The 22,218-nt window shown below is 39.2% G+C and overlaps 2 protein-coding genes across 2 annotated transcripts in view; one reads left to right on the top strand and one right to left on the bottom strand.

Moving 5' to 3' along the window:
* The first annotated feature begins 3,348 nt into the window (after positions 1-3,348).
* On the top strand, positions 3,349-14,440 carry slc16a6b (solute carrier family 16 member 6b). The gene is made up of 6 exons (XM_056240620.1): positions 3,349-3,706; positions 6,456-6,710; positions 7,851-7,994; positions 9,392-9,520; positions 9,995-10,852; positions 12,179-14,440. Exons 2-6 carry the CDS (start codon positions 6,473-6,475, stop codon positions 12,433-12,435), a joined length of 1,626 nt encoding a protein of 541 aa, XP_056096595.1. The 5' UTR covers positions 3,349-3,706; positions 6,456-6,472; the 3' UTR covers positions 12,436-14,440.
* A 2,783-nt stretch (positions 14,441-17,223) lies between these two features.
* The window catches only part of gna13b (guanine nucleotide binding protein (G protein), alpha 13b), a 41,404-nt gene continuing 36,409 nt past the window's right edge, over positions 17,224-22,218 (bottom strand). Inside the window, exon 4 of the mRNA XM_056240612.1 lies at positions 17,224-19,230. Within this exon, the coding sequence (XP_056096587.1) occupies positions 18,658-19,230 (573 nt within the window). The 3' untranslated portion in view covers positions 17,224-18,657. The remainder of the gene's footprint in view (positions 19,231-22,218) is intronic.

The raw sequence follows: 22,218 nt of genomic DNA on the forward strand, positions 1-22,218 counted from the left end.
CAGTTGATTTTAAAGATGAATTGTAAAAAAAAGTTTGAATAGAAATACATTTTACAAATTGCTCAAGAGGCTTTTGTCTTTACAATCTAAATTTGATATGGCCCACAGAGATCTTGAGATCCTTCATACCAATATGAAGTGTGAGTTTGCCATGTCTTTGTTTTACAGTGTAAACAAAGCATTTCATAGTCGATAACACTACAAAATGATATAGGATATAAGTTTGTACAAATATGAGATCATTAGGGCTAGAATAATCCCTTGGTTATACCGTTGTATATTTCAGCAAGAGTTTAAGAAAGAGATAGAAAACCTTAGAAATGATCATCCTTTCGAGTGAACTGGAGCACTTCGGTAGAGTGAGAAATCAGCTGCACTTCACTGATCAATATTTGTTTTGAAAGGCAAAAGAACATGTTGAGCTTTGGGCACAATCCCGTCAAAATAACTCCCACAGTGCTGTGTTCAACTTCTGAGGTCATTTCCAGTTTAAAGGAAGTGTTATGTTATGCCTATTATTCTCTGCACTTGCTTGCAAAAGGATATTAATGGGATACTAATAATAGTTTATAGGTTGGTTATGTAATTCTATGTGTCCTGGAAGTTAGGCCCAACATAATTGATGCACAGAGCTCAAATACAGGGCATGGCATTGAGACAGGACTGGTGTTGTGACAACAGAGTCTCGATGCAGCAGATGAGGTTAAAGGTCAGAGTGAACAACAGAGCTGATAAGTGTAATAAAGAAAGTGCTTTCACGACCTCCTCATGCCAGAGAAGGATAAACAGATGGAAAAGAACTGTTTCAACATGACATGTAGATAGATTTTTGTAAATGTATTTTGTACAGTCTGAAATGATACATGATCTCCATGTGCGCAGCTGAGCAGGGTAACACTTGACAATAAGGTCCCATAGTTAACATAGGTTAATGCATTAGCATTAACTAACAATGAGCTATTCAGATTGTATTACATACATTACAGTATTTATTAATGTTAGTTTTAGCATTTTTAATTCATGTTAGAATTTCACTAATATGACAAGGTGCTTTGAATATCTGGAACCTTTTGATGCCTCCAAAAAGATAAAAATTCAGATTCTCAGAATGGTATTGATGATAAACTCTTAAAGTATTTACCGCAAGCAATTTTGCATTTAAAAGACGTCTAATAGCCGTCAAAACGCTAAAACAGGGCAAAATTTGGGCTGTAAGTGAAAGTTTAATAGATGTCTAAACCATAGCCCAGACTAGTAATCAATTAGATAACAAAGAAATGAAATGAGTAAAGAAATGAAATCAAACACCTTGTAATCACTGTTTACTTTGCTTACGTGATGGAATATCATACATCTCACAAGTTATTTTGGCAAAAAAGACATGTAACCAAATTCAAGGTTATTTTGGCTTGAAGTATGTTATAGCAGGAAAATTTGAATTTAAAAAAATGGGCCTGATGTGTGTGATACATGAGCTGTCCAGGGTACTGAACATTATTGCGTCTTCTGCTTCGATGCAGGGTTTGGCAGACACACACATACCTGATATCTCCTTTAAGTTACCAAAATGATAATTGTAACACATAAACAGCAACTTTTAATTTTTTTCACAAGGGCACTTTAAGTAATTATCGTTACTCATTATCGACGAATATTTAGATGTGCTTTAACTCAGTGCTCTACTTTCACCCTTACATTGTAGTAAAGCTAAAATGATGGTCAGCTATTCATTGTGAGGACAGAGCGTTGCTCAGTAATCTTGTTTGTTAGGGTCTGACGGTACACAGTGTATAATTTAACTAGACATTGTAAGTCAGCATGTAATGATCATATGAACTCTTGTTATGGTTAAATCTACTGTGTAACAACATCTTATGATGTTAATTATTACTAAGGCTTCTGTGAAAAACAATCTCACATTGATAAAATAAAAAAGAAATACAAACAAAATAATAGTAAATTAGAAAAACACGATATAAAGTTATCCTTTTGTCTTCGATAAGTGATGGATTCCTATATTCCTCACCATATCAGCTGCAGTTAAGAAATCAGATTCACATGCCTCTGTTTTGTGTGCTGAACACAACACAAGCTTTCAACACCTATGATTACTAAAGGGAATGACGCAAGCCATTCTTAGGTAACAAAGTCAGTTGGTTACTTATTATCTCTCCCCATAAATGGCAGGCCTCTGTAAGGCCGTCTGTAAAGATAAATGCACAATATAGCCTACTGATAAATGCATGGAGAAATTATTTAGATTTAGATCTAATTAGACTTTTTAGAAATGTAATTGGAAATAAGATAGAAATGTAACGATTAAAAAAGAAAAGAAAAAATATTTCAGATTATGCACTGTTTTTAGGTCTAGTCAAATATGCCAAAATGCCGTAACGACCATGTGAGATCTGTCAGATGTTTCTTTTATTGAAGCTCAAGATGCTTTTTGGGTGATCTCAAATCATGCTGGAGACCTCATGATCGTCAGGTTTTAGACACATTGTTGAGTTGAAGCAAAAAAGGGGACATAAAAATAATTTTTTAATCATCTTTTTGCTAAACTGTTGTGCTTATATATCGCAATAGCAAAGCCTGTTTTAAATGTGACGACGGCTTTGTGTTTGTGTATTCATGTGTTTTCATCATAGACTGTAAAAAATCCATGCATTCATCAAGGTTTGCATTATTACCGCTAAACGTTTCACCCGGCCGCGTGTCTGTGAAAAGAGGGAGGATGCACATGTGACGTCACAGCCGGCAATGTAAAAAATAACCAAAATGTCGGAGTTTTAAGGAATCTACTTGAAAAGTGTTTAACAAATGTTGAAATTTCTGTCCGTATTTACATGGTGCCATTAAAACGCACGCTGATAATGTAATCTTAATGACGAGTAAGCTCATACTGGAGACAGAACTGGAATAAACCTGTTTTAGCCGGCCGGTATAGGCTCCTATCATGCTTCACGTGCACGAGAATTGCCTCCCCACAGCTCCCACCGGCACGCGCATGCTCGTGCATTTAGATCACTACGGTCACGCTCAGTCCTGTTATGATCCTCACACAGTCTTGATTACTCAAAATGCTGTTCATAAGATGATTGATATTATTAACAAAAACTTATTTTGAAATACTTGTATTTTCATACAATATATTTCATTTTTCAGAAGGCTAGTGGTGTTGCGGTCAAATAACAAATTATTTAATTCAGTGCTGTGATATATTGACTCTTCAGACATATGAGCTCATCTTGTTGGGATTTGTTTATCTGTGTAAACAGATAGATAGGTGAGATAATCCAGCCAGTTCACCAAGTGCAATGCGCGTTCACGATTCAGTAGTACAGTCGCAGTAGCAGTCGCGCACGAGCTCGAATACCGGCTGCAGCCGGTATAAAATCTGCCAAGCTTCAGTGAGAGGAAACAGAGACAGAGAGCTGGCAGATAATACTTGATCTAGTATAATATCAGTATTTATAAGTTGTTAATGTAGTCGAACATAAACTAGGAAACGATATAGTTAAATATGTCACTCGGTTGGTTGTGACTTACTAACGACTCGCGCTCTCCACAGGAGTGACTGCGGATGCTCAGGGCAGAAACGATGATCTCTGGTTAACACTTTAATAAAGAAGCCAGCTAGAGGAGAGCTGTTGGTTTTTGTTTTCTTTCAACATCCCGAGTTTTCCGCAGTTTCTTCAACGTCTCGGTAAGTTAAAACGATTTATGCCCAAAGTATAGCATTTGAATGCCGTTTTTTCTAGCGCGTCTAAGGACAGATGCCCTTATTGCCATGATAAAGTTACTTATTGCGTCACATGATGTACTATTTTATGATAGTAAGCTAGGTCATTTATTGACGTAATTAATTGAATAATGCCTGTGTCAGATATATATATATATATATATATATATATATATAATCAAATGTAAATGTATTTCCCCGTTACACTTTATTTTCCTGGTTTAATAAACTTTACATACAAAAGAGACTAAATAAAAATCTGTTTTGTATTTTACACTATGTAATGTTCTATTTATTAAAACCAAGTATAAATGTCACCAAATTAGTGTTTTTATGCATTTTTGCATTTATTCCAAAATAATCACTAAAGCCTGTAACAATTGTATACAATATTTGTGAACTGAAGTTCAGCTACTTTTTTTTAAATATTCAGCTTATTTTCAGTAGTCATCAAGCTTGTTCACAAGGTCACAGACACGAAGATGTAAGTTACCTTTAATTTCCCCAAGCTGATTGGTCACAGTAAAACAACAACAACACATTCATCATGTTTTCAAGTTTGATTTTGACATAAAGCAGTGATATATAAGTGGCTGAGTTGCTTACTTACTTTTTTATTAGTCTTCCCATTAACGTCATCAATAGGCTTATTCGACCTCATGGAGAGGCTACACACTGCAGAGCCATGGGTGATGATCTGAAGCATGAAGTCCAGATCCCCCTCTCTGGATGTAATTTGGGCATAATGGATGGAGCTAGAATTTCCAACCACACCCTAACCTTACCCATAACTCTATCACTCCACCCGTTTGAAGTCCAGAGAGGTGGAGCTGGATGTCATTTGGCTCTGCAGTGAGCACCACTTGACATCATGCAGCGCTGCGCAGACTGATCGGCAGGTGACTTAAAGCAGGGCATGCCGGTTAGAAATTTCGTCTGACTCGAGACATAGATATATACACTAGATGTCGCCTTGGGGTTCTAAGCATGCGTCAAAACCGCCGCCATCTTGGAACAGGGGTCTTGTCATAAGAAGTAGCTAGGTAACGCTGCTATCTCCGCCTGTACGTCGAATTCATGGATTTTCGGACGTTCGTGCTGCGTATGGATGTTCGCACGAACGAAATCTGAACTAGGAAGAATGTAAAAAAAAAAAAAAAAAAAAATCTTTTTCTCTGGACTCAATGATAAATACATGTCTGACCATTGGAACGAACCAAAAAAAATTAGAAAATCGCATTAATGACGATTTTTGGTGATTTTATTTCCGTTAGACCTTTGACTACATTGACGCTTATGCATTAAAGAGGAGGGGCTCCCCTGTTCCATGATGGCGGCTCTATTGACGCATTCGTTCCAATGAACTGCCGTAGCCAAGGCGACATCTAGTGTATATATCTATGTGACTTGAGACAGCAATGTCGCCACGTCACTCTGACGTATGGCATCAAAGTACCGCGAGAGAGATTCGAGAGCATACGGTTGACTCAGCCAGCACAGCTTCTCAAGAGGGGCTGCACGATTTCCGATGACAACACAGCTGTTCCACAATTGGCCGGATTCACCCTAACCGATCATATCCAATAATAGCGCAATGGAGGCATAGCGCTATTATATATATAAAATCAAATAGACTTTCTCACATATACAGTAGTCAACACTTGAAGTGGATCAAAAAAGTTCATCAAAGTTGTCTTAAAGGGATACTCCACCGTTTTTTCATATTAAACTATGTTATTCCCTTAACTAAGACGAGTTGATACATACCTCTCTCGTCTCAGTGCGTGCACTCAATCGCTCTGTCTTGTGGCGACACTTTGATAGCACTTAGCTTAGCCCAGTTCATTCATTAGGATCCAAGCAGAGAAGCGACCAAACACCTCCACGTTTTCCCTATTTAAATACAGTTACACGAGTAGTGTAACTTGACCAAGAATGGTGACACAAAATAAAACGTTGCGCTTTTCTAAGTGTGTAAAATGGATAACTATAATGTATGGTGGAATACCATTGCAAGTGCTGGGGAGCACTTCGACTCGGCGCATATATATCTATGGACTCGGCGCAGTAATATCATCACTCCGGAGAGGGAGAGGGAGAGGATTTTTCACGAGTGATGATATTACTGCGCCGAGTCGAAGTGCTCCGAAGCACTTGCAATGGTATTCCACCATACATTATAGTTATCCATTTTACACACTTAGAAAAGCGCAACGTTTTATTTCAAAATTCATGTATAACTTTGATGAAAGGTTTTGATCCACTTCAAATGTTGACTACTGTGTGTATATATATATATATATATATATATATATACATACACAGACATGCACACACACTTATATATAATAATATGTACACATATTTTATAAACAAACTTTTGTTAGATGTGATTATTCGCAATATAGGCATATATATATATATATATATATATATATATATATATATATATATATATATAAAAGTGTTGCTTGACTCTGGCACTCCCTTTTTTCTATAGCCTAAGATACCAACAGTGGTTACATAACAAGGATTTTATGCATATGGATTTGTAGCACCTTGAAAGGTAAAATAATCCAGAAGACAAGGCAGATTAAAGACAAGCTTGCAAACAAAGCCCGCTGTTAAGTTGACAAGGGGACACCATCAGAGCCAGTGTGGAAATACATCCTATCTAAAACTCTCTGTACTTTCACTTTGCTTACATTTATAGAAACGTCAGTGTCCATCATGTCAGGATTGATGTCAGCCCTGAAGGGCTGCACGAGCCCTAATGTGTACACTGAGGTGCCAGATGGAGGCTGGGGCTGGATGGTGGCTGTGACCTTCTTCTTCGTGGAGGTTTTCACTTATGGCATCATCAAGATTTTTGGGATTTTCCTCCAAGACCTCATGAGAGACTTTAATGAAACCAACAGCAGAGTGTCTTGGGTTGTCTCCATCTGTGTCTTTGTCATGGCCTTCACAGGTAATTCAGTCTAGACATTTAAAGATAGAGTACTATAGCACTGGTTGTACCTCACAGTGTTTGTTTACACAATACAAATGGTGTTTGCACAAATGGTAAGCTCTACAAGTGAAACATACCTTAATGTATGATAATACAAGAAGATTGTTTTCTGGTGAACACTTTTGCAGGTTTTCAAGTTTTGCAACGCTAAACCGGTTTTCCATTGCTCCCTTTTGCTTTAACTCTCATTGAAACATCAGTAGAAGCCATTGTGTACTATGTTTAAGTTTCTTTCATCATCAATGCAGGTTTTATTCTACAGCGACCACAACTTAGAGGCTACAACAGATACACAACTCAGTTTTAGTTTAGGGAAGTTGAGGGAAAAATAGGTCATTATAAAAAATACCAGGCATATCTCAAAAGAGTAGGTACAAACTGAAATTAAGAAACAAGCTGTGTCATCAGATCTGTGATTTCCCTGTATTTCTCTTAGGCCTTAAAGGGATAGTTCACTCAAAAATGAAAATTCTGTAATCATTTACTCATCCTGTCGTTCCAAAAGAAGATATTTTGAGAAATGTCTCAATGTTTTTTTTGTCACAACCGTGGATGTCAGTGGACTCCAAAACTGTTTGGTTACCAACATTGTTCATAATATCTTCTTTTATATTCCAAAGAATAAATAAAGTCAAACAGGTTTAAAACGACATAATGGTGAGTAAATGATGACAGACTTTTCATAATTAGGTGAACTGTCCCTTTAAAACGTATCAGATATTGTGGTCTTTCAGTGTGAACCTGTCAAACAGATCCTAACTTAGAAGCGAATCTTTTCATCTCGGCATTTGTGCTGAGAGCGAGCTGAACTGTGCTGTGAAACTAAGGAATGCCGGCTGTTGTGATGGCTGACTAGAGATTCACTCACTTTGCCCAGTGACAAAGCAGCACCACAATTTCATGACTCAGTGGACAGATTCAAATTTTTTCCTGCTGAAAGGGCTTCAAAAGATCATTCTTCTTCAAACAGAAGCAGTCTGAGAGTGAACCAAAGCAAAACTGCGGCTGCTCGTGATACTGTCTTATGCCGACCATGATCCACTGTGTTGTTTCTCAAAGTTTCAAACGTGTTTGTAATTGGCACCATCTTTCCCACAGCTCCTCTTTCCACAGTGATGAGCAACCGCTTTGGCTATCGGCCTGTCGTCATGTTCGGTGGGTTCCTGATTAGCCTGGGCACAATCACAACGGCCTTCACCAAAACCATAACTGAGATGTACATCACCATGGGAGTCGTTGCAGGTAAATCCACCTTCTGTGTGAGTTTATATGTGCGATACATATTTTGGTACCCTAATTGTTCCATAACAAAATATGTAAAGTAAATGAAGGTAAGTTTATTCAGTATTTTAAGAAATTTTGCATTGTGTTATTTTATTGCCAGTGCGGCGTGGTACTGAAAACATTTTTCCTCAGGGTGGCGTGGCATGACACTGTGAAAAATGATTATGTATTTAATTTTTAATTTTTGATTTAATATTTATGAATTTAATTGTTTCGTTCTTTTTGTTTGAAGAGCAATGGCTGCTGAAAATTCAGCTTTGCCATCACAGGAATGAATTAAATTAGTAAATATATTTAAATAGAAAACAGTTATTGTAAAGTGTGATAATATTATGCTGTGGAGTGTTTTCATGCGTTGACATTCATGCGGTAACACACAAATTGACATTAATGAGATTCAAGCACATTGTCCCAAAGTGAAATTTCCTTCTTTAAAGAAAGCTGTAGAAAACTATAGACAGTAATTCATTTAAATATCTCACAATGCACATTTTAAACACCCCAATATAACACTGCATTTTTATTAGAGTTAAAACTGTTTTAACTGAAAGAAACTTGCACTGATATATCTTAAATTATGTCAGTGCCATTGTTTTGTCTCAAGATCACCAATGTTTTTTTTCCCAAGGCATGTTTACTTAAATGTCCTAACTGAACTGAAGTCTAATCCTGGCTTAATGTAAGCCATTGTCTGTGAAACCAGGCCAATATGTTTGAATATTTCATTTTTACTAGATAACATATTCACACTCTAGCCTATCAGTCCACATGTCCCTCTTTCATTTATTGTTCCAAAGGGCTGATGTTTTCTATAAACAAAATTCGAATTATGACCACATAATGCTTTTGGGTAACACTTTAGTTTAGGGTTCATTTCTCACTATTAACTAAGATATTGGCTGTTTATTAGTACTTATAAAGAACATATTAATGCCTTATTCTGGGTGACTATTTTCAACATCCCTTAATCTTACCTGATACCTAAAGTTAACAACTACCTTACTAACTATTAATAAGCAGTAATTATGAGTTTATTGTGGTAAAAGTCGTAGTTAATAGTGAGAATTAGACCCTAAACTAAAGTGTGACCTCCTTTTGTTTTTCCAGATTTTTCTAAAGATGCACTGCTAGCTTTCCCCAAAATTCTAAACACTCCCTTCCCGCCACTATTAGTTGATCCTAACCTTGCCGATCTTCTCCTTGTCTCTTTTTTTGTCTCTTTTAAATACAGTTTTCTTTCAGCCCTTTGTCAAGTTTGTCCCATGGAAGAGAGTGGCCTGGTTCTTTGCGCACCTGAGCCCCTTGTGTTGAAGAGACCAGTGGCTGTCATCTCCCTCTTTGCTATTTATTTACAGGCCTGGGCTACTGCCTTACCTTCCTGCCTACAGTCACCATCCTGTCGCAGTACTTCAGCAAGCGCCGCTCCCTCGTCACATCCATAGCCTCCACTGGAGAATGCTTCTCCCTGCTAGCCCTAGCGCCAGGTATGATCGACAGGGTTGTGCAACAGATTCGTCTGAGTAGTTCACACAAAATAGAAATTGTGTCATTTTCTCACCCTCATGTTTTTCATATGAATGTCTTTCTTCTGAAGAACACAAAAAGAAGATATTTTGAAAAATGTTTGAGCTGTTGGATATGGGAATATTGGACTTTTGTTGTATGGTCAAAAAAATAGACATTTTTCAAAATATCTTCTATGTTCCACAGAAGAAAGTAAGTCATACAGGGGTGACATGAGGGTGAGTAAATAATGACAGAATATTAATATTTAGGCTCAGGCAACTTTTACAAGCACTTGCAAACTTATTTTGAATGTTACAGATTAACCAAGCATGTATGTAACATGATAAAAGCCTATTTGGAAGTCAAATAAATTTGAATAATGATAAAAGAGTTTAGATTTTTTTTTTTTAGACCTGTTGAAAAACGTGTCTTTATTTGAATTCATGCTGCAGCTCTGAATGCGCTGAAGGAGCAGATCGGCTGGCGTTACTGCTTGATCATGATTGGGGTTATGCAGGCCTCAATCATTGTCTGTGGGGCTCTGCTGAAGCCAATAGTCATTAAACCCGAACCTGCCACACCAGAGGGTTCCACATCCCCCCTTAAAGAACCTGAATCCAAATATGACCTGGAGAACGAATTCACACACACCTCTATTGGCTCTGTGGACTCAGGGGTCCAGTCCGTCACCTCCTCTCAGATCAACCTGTCTGGCCTGGAATCTACAGAACGGGACTCTGCAGAGAAAGAAGCACTTAGGAAAAAAGAGGAAGGAGAAAACATTGAAGACGAGCTACCAGTGCTACCTGAGACCGCAAGGGTCTCCAGGCCCAAGCTGTTGGACTTCTCCGTGCTCAGGGACGCCAGCTTTAACTGCTACGCACTGTTTGGCCTGTTCGCCACGCTGGGCTTCTTCGCTCCGCAGCTCTACATCATTGAGCTGAGCGTGAGCCGAGGCGTGTCACGTGACAGCGCCACCTACATGCTCTCGGCCATGGCCGTGGCTGAGATTCTAGGTCGTCTGTCCATGGGTTGGGTCCTCAATCACAGACCCGTTCGCAAGATCTACATTCTGCTGATTTGCACAGTGCTGCTGTGTCCGGTGCTGGTCATCTTCACCTTTGTAACTGAGTTCTGGGGGCTCATGTCCTGCTCCTGTTTCTATGGCTTCCTGCTGGGCACCGTGGCCTCCAGCCACATCCCCATGCTGGCTGAAGATGACGTGATTGGCATTCAGAGGATGTCATCGGCTGTTGGTGTCTATGTCTGCATCCAGAGCTTTGCAGGACTGGCCGGTCCACCTCTGGGAGGTAAAAACAGCTTCTGTCAACTAGCAAACAGAACAGGGGTTTATAAAATAGATGAAAATATGATGGGACCCCTTACTAAAATATAATAGCAGCTAGATATTTACATGCATGGAAAATAAAGAGGTATCCAAATTATTGTTATTTTATTAAATTGTTTACTCAATTCAGTTTTAAATTAATAATATGAAACATTTTACATGGTCATTGTACTAATGTAAAAAGCAAATTGTTAAAAGATTAACACAACACTTTGGAAATATTATCAAAATTTGGTGAATGTGAAAAGAAATAATTACGTTTAACAAATTTCAATAATAGTGCAGGTTAAAGGGGTGGTTGATTATGTTAGTGTGTAATGTTGCTGTTTGAGCACAAACAAAATCTGCAAAGTTACAACGCTCAAAGTTCAAAGCAAAGGGAGATTTTTGCTTTTAAAGAAATCGTTTTTTAAGGACTACAACAAACGGCTGGTAGGGACTACACGACATTCCTCCCGGGTTAGTTATATATCACAAACCCTAAAATGTACATAAACCCCGCCCCCGGGAACAAGCAGTCCATGTTGAGAATAGGAAGAGCTGTTGTTGTAGTCGACCACATTTGTGAGTCAGCTCAAACTGTAGCATCCGTCTGTTCACATGCAAAAGAAAGCCAGTCTGTGTGCATCTCACAACAGTTCCTATATGAGCGATTTATAGATTATCATGAAAGAAAATGCTAATTGAAGATAGTTAACTCCACATCAGCAACATAAATTCATCAACTAACCATTCAGAGATGTCCTGTTGCATTCTACGTGTTGTCACTTCTTCTTAGTGACTTAGTCTCTCCATCTTTGTCTGACTCCGGTTTAAACATAAAAGGCAGAACAGTTTCTGACATTTTAGTGTGTCTGCGTGAGGTAATCGGAGCTGCTAACACACACGCAGGAGCTCTTGAAGCCCACTGTGCCGGGAGCAGCAGCTCATTTGCATTTAAAGGGCCACACACAAAACGGTGCGTTTTTGCTAACCCTCAAAAAGTGACAACTTAACATGCTATATAAAAATATCTGTGGGGTATTTTGAGCTAAAACTTCACATACACACTCTGGGGACATCAGAGATTTATTTTACATCTTGTGAAAAGGGCATTATACCACCCCTTTAACTTCGATAGCCCTAAAAAATACATTTTGTAAAATCTTTCAGATTTTTCGGTGGCACCCTATAAACCATCCTATATTCTAGGCCCCCTGAACTAGAATAAACTCGAATTTTGTTTACAAAGTTACTAAAGTTTTGAATTTGCCTCCACCACACATTTATGTTAATCTTGGTGTTTCAGGTTTTCTGGTAGACACGACTGACAATTACGGATCAGCCTTTTACTCCTGCGCGGCTGGGATGGGAGTAGGGGCTCTGTTTCTTGGACTGGTGCGTCCAGCCAAATCCGGATTCTGCCTTGGGAGGAGGAGAAATGACCAGCAAACACCAGACAGAGACTCTACCTCACAGGGAAGTGATGATGGCACTGCTGACTTTGTAGAAATGGACATGGAGACAGACAACAGTCCTACGAAGGGCAAACCTTGGCCAGTATGAATACCGCCTCACCTCAAGAGTAAACATGCTCCTTATCCTCCACTTGAATGTCGTCCCAAAGGTTGCAGTACACAAAATCCCTGTTCCAACAGGGCAAAACAGTCACAAATCAAATGTTTAATCACTCTTCATTGCACTTATGCTGAACACCCAATCATAACCCCCAAAACAAGTTTACATTTTTTGTGTTACTCGTTATTATTTATTGAAACAGGGAACAAGGCTCCTTTGCATTCATACTGTGGTAGTACACATACTACGGTCTCCACACACTTTTAGACAGGGCAAGAATTAAACCTATTAAGCGTTCAATTCTATAACTCTCATTTACCAAAGTCAGCTAAGTGCGAAGCTGACTATTTATTTCAGAATTATATCGACCAAAAATCATCACAACGCTCAGTTCTCAGCTTTAACATAAAAAAAATGAAACCTCAGGCTGTTTTGTTGCTTACAGTGAGGCCATGATGCGTATTATATTGCATTAGGTTGAATAAACCTCATTCAAAGTTAAAGGTGAGACGGGTACGAAGCTGTCTAGTGTTATACATCATTTGCTTGCTTGGGTCTCTTGTTTAATGCAGATTTGATGATTTTCACCACTTATTTCCAAACATTCACTATTATAGATGATGCAGATTGGCAAGTCTTCCATCATCAGTCAGAACATGTTGAATGAGGGATGAATTATGCTGACAAATGTCAAAGGCCTCTGAATTCCTGCTCAGAGATGCTGTCTACTTAGAAACACATTCAAGAGTTTCTTATAAGTTATGGCGAAAGAATGTCATGTTACCGCTGTAATTTGGAGTCTGTGCCTTGTCCAGGAATTCTGCGGAATCGAGAGCTTGTGACTTGAAACTAGGAAGCTAAAGGGGCCGTTCACATGGAACGCGTTGTTGCGTTTAAAAGCATGAGATTCGGTGTCTCTCGAGATGCGTTTTTAAAAAGGTCATTTATAACTTGACATGAGACGCTGAAAACGCCACATGAGGCGGTGCAACTGTCAGTCTAGTTAAAGTCACCATTTCATGGTGATTGGCAAATCATTTTTTAATGGAATATTGCAGTATTATAATTATCTTTATTATTATCTTTGATCAAATCATCTCTTATCTTTTCTGATGACATGTTTTACTGGCACAACGGAGTCACGACATCACAACGATCCAATCAATTCCTGACAAAATTAAGTCCCGCCCTACATTTTTTCTTCTTCAGGAAGCCATTTCACTCGAATATATCACAATATTGAGGAAAACACTATCACAACTTCTGTCTTGTCGACTTTAAAAGCAGCATAGTGGAACGCACAAAACAAAACAAAACAAGATGTGGCACGGAAGAATGGAAAAGAACAGTCTCGAGACGCGTAAACCGATGAAATTAATGCAGCTCAGAGACATCCGTAACGAGTATCGCAGTGGAGTGTGTTCTGTGAGAACTGGCCCCAAACACAGATAACACTGGATGAGCATCTTGACTCAAAAAGTGAATTTAAATGCAAAAAGAATTAAATATATTCTAGCATATGAGGTGTAAAGTCCAGGGGTCAGAAAATAAAAGTCCTGTCATATGTTTATTCCACTCATGAACTCGGCCAGCTGCTCTGACTAATTAGTTCTCTCTCCTGGCTGAAAAACTGTGCTAATTAGCAAATCTAGGTGATTGGAAAAAAATACTGTGGAGGAGGACTTTTACTTTCTGAACCTGGACTTTACACTTCTGGAGAGGAGTCTGTAGGTAAATTCCATTAAATGCACTTAATGACTTGAACTCTTATGTACCTCTTATGTTCTGTAAACTTTATTTGTCATAAATGTATTTAAACACTGTTTATTTGGGTTTTGTACTTTTGATGAGAAGCCACGTGTTGTGTGCCTTTTTTCTTTGATTTGTTCAAATCTTTTTTTAATGTAATGCAGACTTCTGCCTGTGAGATGCTGCACTTCTGAATATTGCAATGACGGTTTCTTTAATGGATAATAAACAATGATTTTTATAATCAGGATTTTCCATTCCATACTTTTCCACTCAAATTTACAAACCTTTCTGTAGATTTTTCAGACCATTTTTAACAAATTGATTATACAGCATTATTTTTGGTATAGTAGTCACCTAGCCTGGTTAAAACCAGACCATTCTCAGTTGTAACTGAGTTATGGTCTGCGTCATAGACGAATCATTTCCAGAGGGGCGTCACCAACGGACGTCACGGATAGGCCTAAAACCAATCAGAGCGATGAAGGAAGTGTTGTTCTTTGCTCGGGTTTTAACTAAAAGGAAACGTTCAAATCGCTTAAAACAGACACGATAGCTGATTCGAACGAGTGATGTTCGACGGCGGCATCCATCTTTGTAATGTAGGCTACAAAATCTGCTTCAAAATCCCAGCGCTGTCGTCATCGTGTAAAGCCCGCCCCAACGTTTCTGATTGGTGCCTCGATTTCGGCGGATTGGAAATGAGCTTGAATGAGCTTTGCCAGACTAACTTATCTAAATTTGCCGGAAGTTGTCTGGGTTTTCCCAGGCTAGTAGTCACCTGTAAATATTCTTACTTTAATTTTTTTCCCATTGGTTTTCTCAAAGTGATGACATGCGTTTACAAGATGAGAAGAAACCTCAAACGCTTTATAACCTGCATATATTCACCTCTGAAACATCAGTTTGATACTGTAATCGTGTTTTGATGTTGAATGATCACCAAACGGCCAAGTAAAGTCTGATTTAGATGATTGTTTGCTGCTTTATCTGCTGGTGGTTCGAGTGGCACACGCACATTCGATGTGAAAATATGCGCCTTGAATGTATTTAATTGTGTTCGGCAATCACTAAAGGATTACTTAACTTTTGCCAGGAAAACATTCTGCTTGAAATTCTTGATTATATATTTTAGAAAACTTTATAGGGGCAGTAGTCTGGAAATACAAATATTTTTCCATACTTATCCAGACGTGGAAATGACTCTGGAACCCTGTATAATGGAGTCCTGCTCAGTCATTTTTGTTTGATTGCCACTACACAGGTTTAACCTTATTGGGAAACACCACATAAGCACAGTGGCCTTGAAGCAGTCACATGACACTGGACAAAGAGCTGAGTCATCTCGCTCTGCTGCTGCTGCTGCAGATAAGCACAGTACATGCAGTTGGAGGAACCTCGCTCTGTGGAGGAGTGCAGTGAGGTGGCAACAGCACTGCCTGTAGTATCTACTTGAATATTTGTCAAAACAAAAGAGAAATATAATGCACAGACACAACTGGTTTTAGTTCGTCTGCATTATATATTGGACATGAATTGGCACTAACTGCAGATCAAAATAAAATTAAACATTTCCTCTGGGATGCCTTGCACCACAGATTAGTCGTCAATCTTTGTTTCTGCACAAATTATTTTATGTAGCAATAACATGACAAATTTCTAATTATATTCTGATTTTTCATGCTGTTCAAGGATGCTTTAGATTTAATATAAATGAAGCTTATTTATATAAAATCTGAAACATTCTTTCAAGAACAGTGAAAATCCATGATATAAATACAATTGCATTTATAATATTACGAGTGTAAAAAAAAAAATCTTTATTTTATTGTTTGTAAAGTCGATTATTTTAAATGAAGTAGAACTGACTGAAACCCTGGCTATATTTGGTATAACACCACAACCTAGTGTTCACAAAGTGGAATTGCACTTTCACCGTTGTCGATTTAAGAAATATTTGTAGAAATTAAAACAAGCTGCAGAATTGCTCAAACGTAGTTATTCTGAGCCAAAAAAATACATCAAATGACAGTTTTTGCAAAATGATTTTATTGAGTCAAGGATGAAGAATGAGGAAGCATAGGTTAGACTGTACAATGAAAAGCAGGTCTATATTCAGCAACAGTCTTAATCTTTAGAATGAATTATTTTGCTGAGGACTCATAAGCATCCACATTAATCAAAATTCAAAAAACCTAAGTACAAAAAAGGACCAGAAATGTCTGAGGCATCAAACTGGAGGCACTGAATCCTTTTGTGGCAGGCATACGTCTTGCATAATTATAATCAAACTTGATTATCTGGGCAAAACTGAAAAGGGCAAATCAGCCACCTCTGATCAGAATCACGTTTAAGAGGAAAAGCTACAGTGAGAAAGACAATTCTTACAGGAAGAGCAGAGAAAACGTTTATCTCTCTCACACATCACAGTGTACGGAGGAGTAGTGTATCTATCCGCAGCGTCGCCCTTCCTTTAAACGTGTCAACCGTTAGGAGACGACAGAAACCGATGCGCTCCGATAGAGACATCGTGCGTGTCAGCGGGTGACGGCTTTTGTCCTCCACCCGTCATATCTGTCAAAGCTACAACAGACAGTGACATCATTTGCAAAAGCACTTGGGTTCACCCTCAGGGCTCTCGCACACAGGAAGTCGCGGGACTCATAAACGTCCTCACCCATTCCTCTGGGTTTTGGCAAGTGCATAACACTTGCTTTATTAAGTTCAAAGGCAGATAATACAACGTTTTAAGACTCAGCATGCTAGAACCAGGCAGCAAATACTAGAGGTTATTCAGCATTCTCAAATGACACTGAAACTCATTCGAATCAGTCAAAATCTTGTGCTTGGAACATGTTGAGTTTAAGTGAAAGTCGGATACTAAGACGACAACAAAAGCTCCGCAATTCCCAGTTTCCTGGCATCGGGGGCAGTGAATGGCACTAGAAGACACAGGACACTGCCAGTGGAGCGTGAAGACGCAATACTTGCTTTTCACGAGCCTTTCGGGACTTAAGCCAGGAATTCGGCACCAGACAAAGAGTCCTCTACTGCTGTGCCGGTCTACAGCCATCTGAATGCGTCGAGGATATACACAGGCATCATTCAGCGCAAAAGCTGAGATGAAGCAGCCAAAAGCGCTAAAAGAGCAGCCTTGAATGGGGCGAACTGTGGGCAGGGAGTCAGTATCTCTGGATTTGTGGGTGCCGTGGCAAATACAGCTATACATTTCAGTGTAGGTTACAAATCTGTTAGAAAAGAGTGAGGAGGGTGAGGTGGAGACTATTTACATAAAATACTTACTACAACGGTAGTATTCAGGGCGGACATGGCACTATACAAAGTAGCTATACACAACCATTGAGGGAACGAGGTTCACATCGTAAGATCTATCCCTTTTGAGGAAAGTTGTTCGAATTATTGGTACCTTTAACACGTGGCACTTGTGAATACAGAGGCTTTTGTTAGCGGGATCTGACCGAAAAGCCAGTATAGTTTGGTTGTGGATTTAAAACGAAGCAAATAAATTAACAAGACACCGTTTTTTGTCCCCTGATGGATAAAGAAGTTCTTCCAGACTCTAGCTAGGGCAGAGAGGAGGAGGAGGAGGAGGAGGATGTCTGCAGGCCAGCGAGGAAATGTGATTTCCAGCCACTGATGGAGAGCTACAATAAGTGGATGTTCCTGAAGGCGAACAGTTAAAGTGGTCTACATTCAGCCCTGAGTTTATGCTGTATGCATACTGTATCTATCAGCTCGCCTAGCGTGGCTAACCACAGTATAAGTTCAGTTTATCAAGTGGTATGAATTGTGAGCGTTGTCCATCAGCAGAGGAAAATCAGAGTGTAAACGTTTTGGAACATAACTTAAGTTTATCTGTAAATATATTCATAGATCTATATATATATGTATAAAAAAAACTGATTCTAAAATTTTACAATTGATTAGACATCTACACGTTAAAAACACCAATCAAAATGAGGAGGGGGGAAATTAAGGCCAGGCAGGAATCGACAGAAAGGCTCAGAACATAGATCCTGTTAAAAGGTTAAAACAGCATTTGCATCTCATCTTGCCATTTGGTCAGTAATAAAAGGCTCAAACGTAACAGATCAAAGACAGTGCTAGAATCTCTTCCTGCTTTCTTCCACTTTTTGAGGGAGGAACGCATTGCGTTTGGCACCCTTCGGCGAGAGGGTGCCGCTCAATGACACGTACAGCTTCTCTTGGCAGGACAAGTGTGAGTGTGTGAGTGTAATGCACTCTTCTCTAAGCTTACCCTTTAAGAGAATAACTACCCGCCATCGCGCGCTCGTGACAGACCGCTAGGCTAGGCCGTCGTCTTCCTCGCATAAAAGCACGTCAGAGCTATTCAGAAAGGTTACTGTGTGGAGGAGTACAAACATCTGAGCAGAAGAGGGTTATTTCGGAGAGATCTGAAAGGAAACGGTTGGACAAACATCACTGCAGCATGAGCTGTTTGAGGTTGTCGTGCAAGATGGTGTCCTTGACGTCACGGAAGACCAGGCGAATGTTCTCTGTGTTAATGGCGGTGGTGAAGTGGTGGTAGAGGGGCTTCTGCTGCTGGTCTCGCCGCTTGTTCCGGAAACAATCCACCAGGAACTTCTGCACGTCCTCCAGGCTGTGCGGCTCCCCTGTGTACTCGGGGAAGTAGTCCTTGATGGCCACCGTTTTGACCTTGTCCTCAAGCAAATCTGTCTTGTTGAGGAAGAGGATGATGGAAACATTGCTGAAGACGCGGTTGTTGACTATGGTCTCGAAGATGTTAAGTGACTCCATGAGACGGTTGGTCAGCCGGTCCTCCATCAGCACCTGGTCGAACTCGCTTGACGAGACAAGGAAGAGGATCGAGGTGACGCTTTCAAAGCACTCGAACCACCTGCGGCGCTCCGACCGTTGGCCGCCCACGTCCACCATCTTGAAGGGCACATTCTTGATCTCAAAGTCGTACTCGTGAATGCCCTTGGTGGGCTTACGTGCCAGCAGGATGTCTTGCTGTGATGGTAGATACTCCTGTAGAGAGAGATAGAGAGACAAAGGGACAATCAACCATTTATCAGAGATGACGCGAAGGGACAAAACGGAAGATTCAAAGCAAAATTTAACGGGGATTTCGACTTCGGGGTCAAAAAATGCATGTTATTCTATTTTTTATGTTCATTATAAAAAGATTGTGGTGTAAAACGTAGCTCCCACAGGCACTTGAATCATGGTGGAATGAGATTTGCATGTGGTGGACGATATGTTATTAAATCATATCATGCGACAGCAGTTTGCATACCACACATCCGATAGATACCATTTGAAGTCTGTAATACACTACACAACTGTGTACAGTCTGAAAAGATTTGAAACCACTAGATGTCAAACGCTTTCATACATTTTCACTTTGTAAATGGTTAGAGAAAATCTGGACATTTTCTACACTTTTCTGTAAAAACTGCCAATTCTGACAAGCCAAAATCTGCAGACTAGCTCTGCCTTAGGGCAACTAGTGTTGACTACAGACTGCGAATTGGGGCAAAAATCTAGGCAAAATTTGAGTACCGTAAAACTTCAAATAGTAGCCCGGGCTTTTATTTTCCCAAATCGTCGAACTGCACCGGCTTGTATTTGAGACAGGCGTCTATATGAGACCGGCCTTTATAATTTAGTGTTGAGATGTTGGTCATTGAGTGTATAGGCCTGTATCTAATCTCTAAAAATCTCCAAATGCTCCACGTGAAACTGCGGTCTTCCGACCTTTTACTACTTTTACAATTGATTTTGATTAATATGCGCGAGGGAGAGAGCAAGACAGCCACGTGTTGTTTGAAGACGTGAGAGTCGGGGCGCGCGCTCTCGCTCTCTCTCTCTCCTCGTAACGTGCCCTGTCAAGCGCAGCAGTCTATTCTACATCACTCATCGATCAAAAAAGGCTTTGGAGGGACACAAATTTGCTTTGGCGGCTGCCTAAAAGCGGACGATCTGACGGTTTTAGAGGATTAAATACAACCCGAAACTAAAAAACAGACCCGGCCTCTATTTGAGACCGGCCTTTATTTACCCAAACCTGCAGCCACACCAGGCGTGTAAAAGAGACAGGCGTCTATTTGGGACTCGGCTATTATTTGAAGTTTCACGGTAGTCTATTCCAGTCTTAAATTAAACTACTAGAGAAAATAATTATGTTCAATTTAAAAGACATGAACCCAATATTTTGATATGATATTTTCCCTAATAGTATTGCATACACACTAGGGGTGGAACGGTACATGTATTCGTACCGAACCGAAACGGTACGGGCGTCACGGTTCGGTGCACGAATTTACACGGAGAATACACGGTATAAAACTAAATAAAACTCGCGTGCAAATTAATTAATGTAATGCGGAACTACTGTTAGATATGCGGGTTCTTTAGGGACACATAATCTGTACCATCGGCTTAGCTCTGAACGCGCGTTCACTTCAAACGTTGGGTTTATACGCGCGTCATACTCGCTTTGGACTAGCGTCGAACTAGACGCGAATTTGACGCTCTATTCGCGTTTAGTGTGACCGAACAGGCTGCGATGTCAAGATTGCAATGTGTGTATGTGTGTGTGTGTGTGTGTGTGTGTGTGTGTGCGCGCGCGCGCACGATCGAACAGTGAAACATAAAAAACATACTCCGTCATTTTGTTCATACAGATCATTAAACCTGCAAAGTGTTTACTTATATTTGTGTACACTCGCAATAAAACACAACATTGTGCTTTTGTCACACTGTAAACTCTTGTCAAACTGTAACCTACAACTGCACCCAACCAAAATCTCTCACACACACACACAAACACACTGTTTTAAAAGCAAAACATATTTATCCAACTCCATTTCAAAACAGTCTGTGGATGACATCTTTTTCATCATATTGCATTGGTTTTCATTTCTTGTCCTCGGAGCACTAATCTTACATACTCTACATTGATTAAAAAAAGAAAATCGAATGTGTTTTTAATGGTAGTATTATTTTATACAGAAATCAATTATTTATAATTCAGATGAGAATAATGTTACATTGTCAATTAATAATGTTAATTAAAATGAAGGAAAACAAATATATTGATCTGAAATATAGCAAAATAATTTTAAATTAATTCAGGTACAATTACCAAACATATCGCAAGGTCTTTTTGTCTTTTTATTAATTTAATTAATAAACTAATTATATAAAACTATTGTCAGTGCACTACAAATAAACTGGTTCTATGCCTTTATTAATAACTTAATTAAAAAATTCAATGCCTTCTGCATTTTTGTTTTGCTTTTCCCTCCATTGTACCGAACCGTGATGTCTGAACCGAGGTATGAACCGAACCGTGACTTCTGTGTACCGTTCCACCCCTAATACACACCTTCTCTTAACAATTCGGTAGCAACTGTCAATTCTTAAACATCTTCTACTGAAATTAAAGCGAATTTAATTTAATTCGAGAAAAATTTGAGAATTTAATTTAATTAGAGAGAAATTAAAGAATTTAAGAGGTAGAAATAGTGTTTATAGAAATACAGATACAGCGGGGTCCAAAACTCAAGACTACACTGGGATATTTATTTCCATTTAAACATGATTTTTGTAAATCAAACATTGTTTATTAAAATAAAGGAATGTGATCTCAGACTTGTGGACTCCATTGTATGATCTCATCATGGTTTTCCTTACAGGAAAAAAAACAAACAAAAAAACAACAACTTGTAGATAAAAAACAGACAATAAATCAGTAGTACAAAACTGTGGGGACAGGACAACCAGGAAAAAAAGAGCAAACAACTATTACGGCCAGCCATGGCTCATTCTCCACATTGTTGGAATACCAGAGTTGGGGGTTGGTGAGGGACAACATTAGCAAAAAGGTGAATCTGGATCGAAGCACTGGCCAAAACAGAGTGTGAGGGCAAATGCACACAAAATGCATCAGATGAAACTCTAGACTAAAGTAAACGCAAGACATATCAAGTCGATAAGTGAAACCATGCTCAG

Source organism: Rhinichthys klamathensis, unplaced genomic scaffold, assembly GCF_029890125.1.
Source record: "Rhinichthys klamathensis goyatoka isolate OS25496 unplaced genomic scaffold, OSU_Roscu_1.1 h1tg000605l_1, whole genome shotgun sequence".
NCBI lineage: Eukaryota > Metazoa > Chordata > Actinopteri > Cypriniformes > Leuciscidae > Rhinichthys > Rhinichthys klamathensis.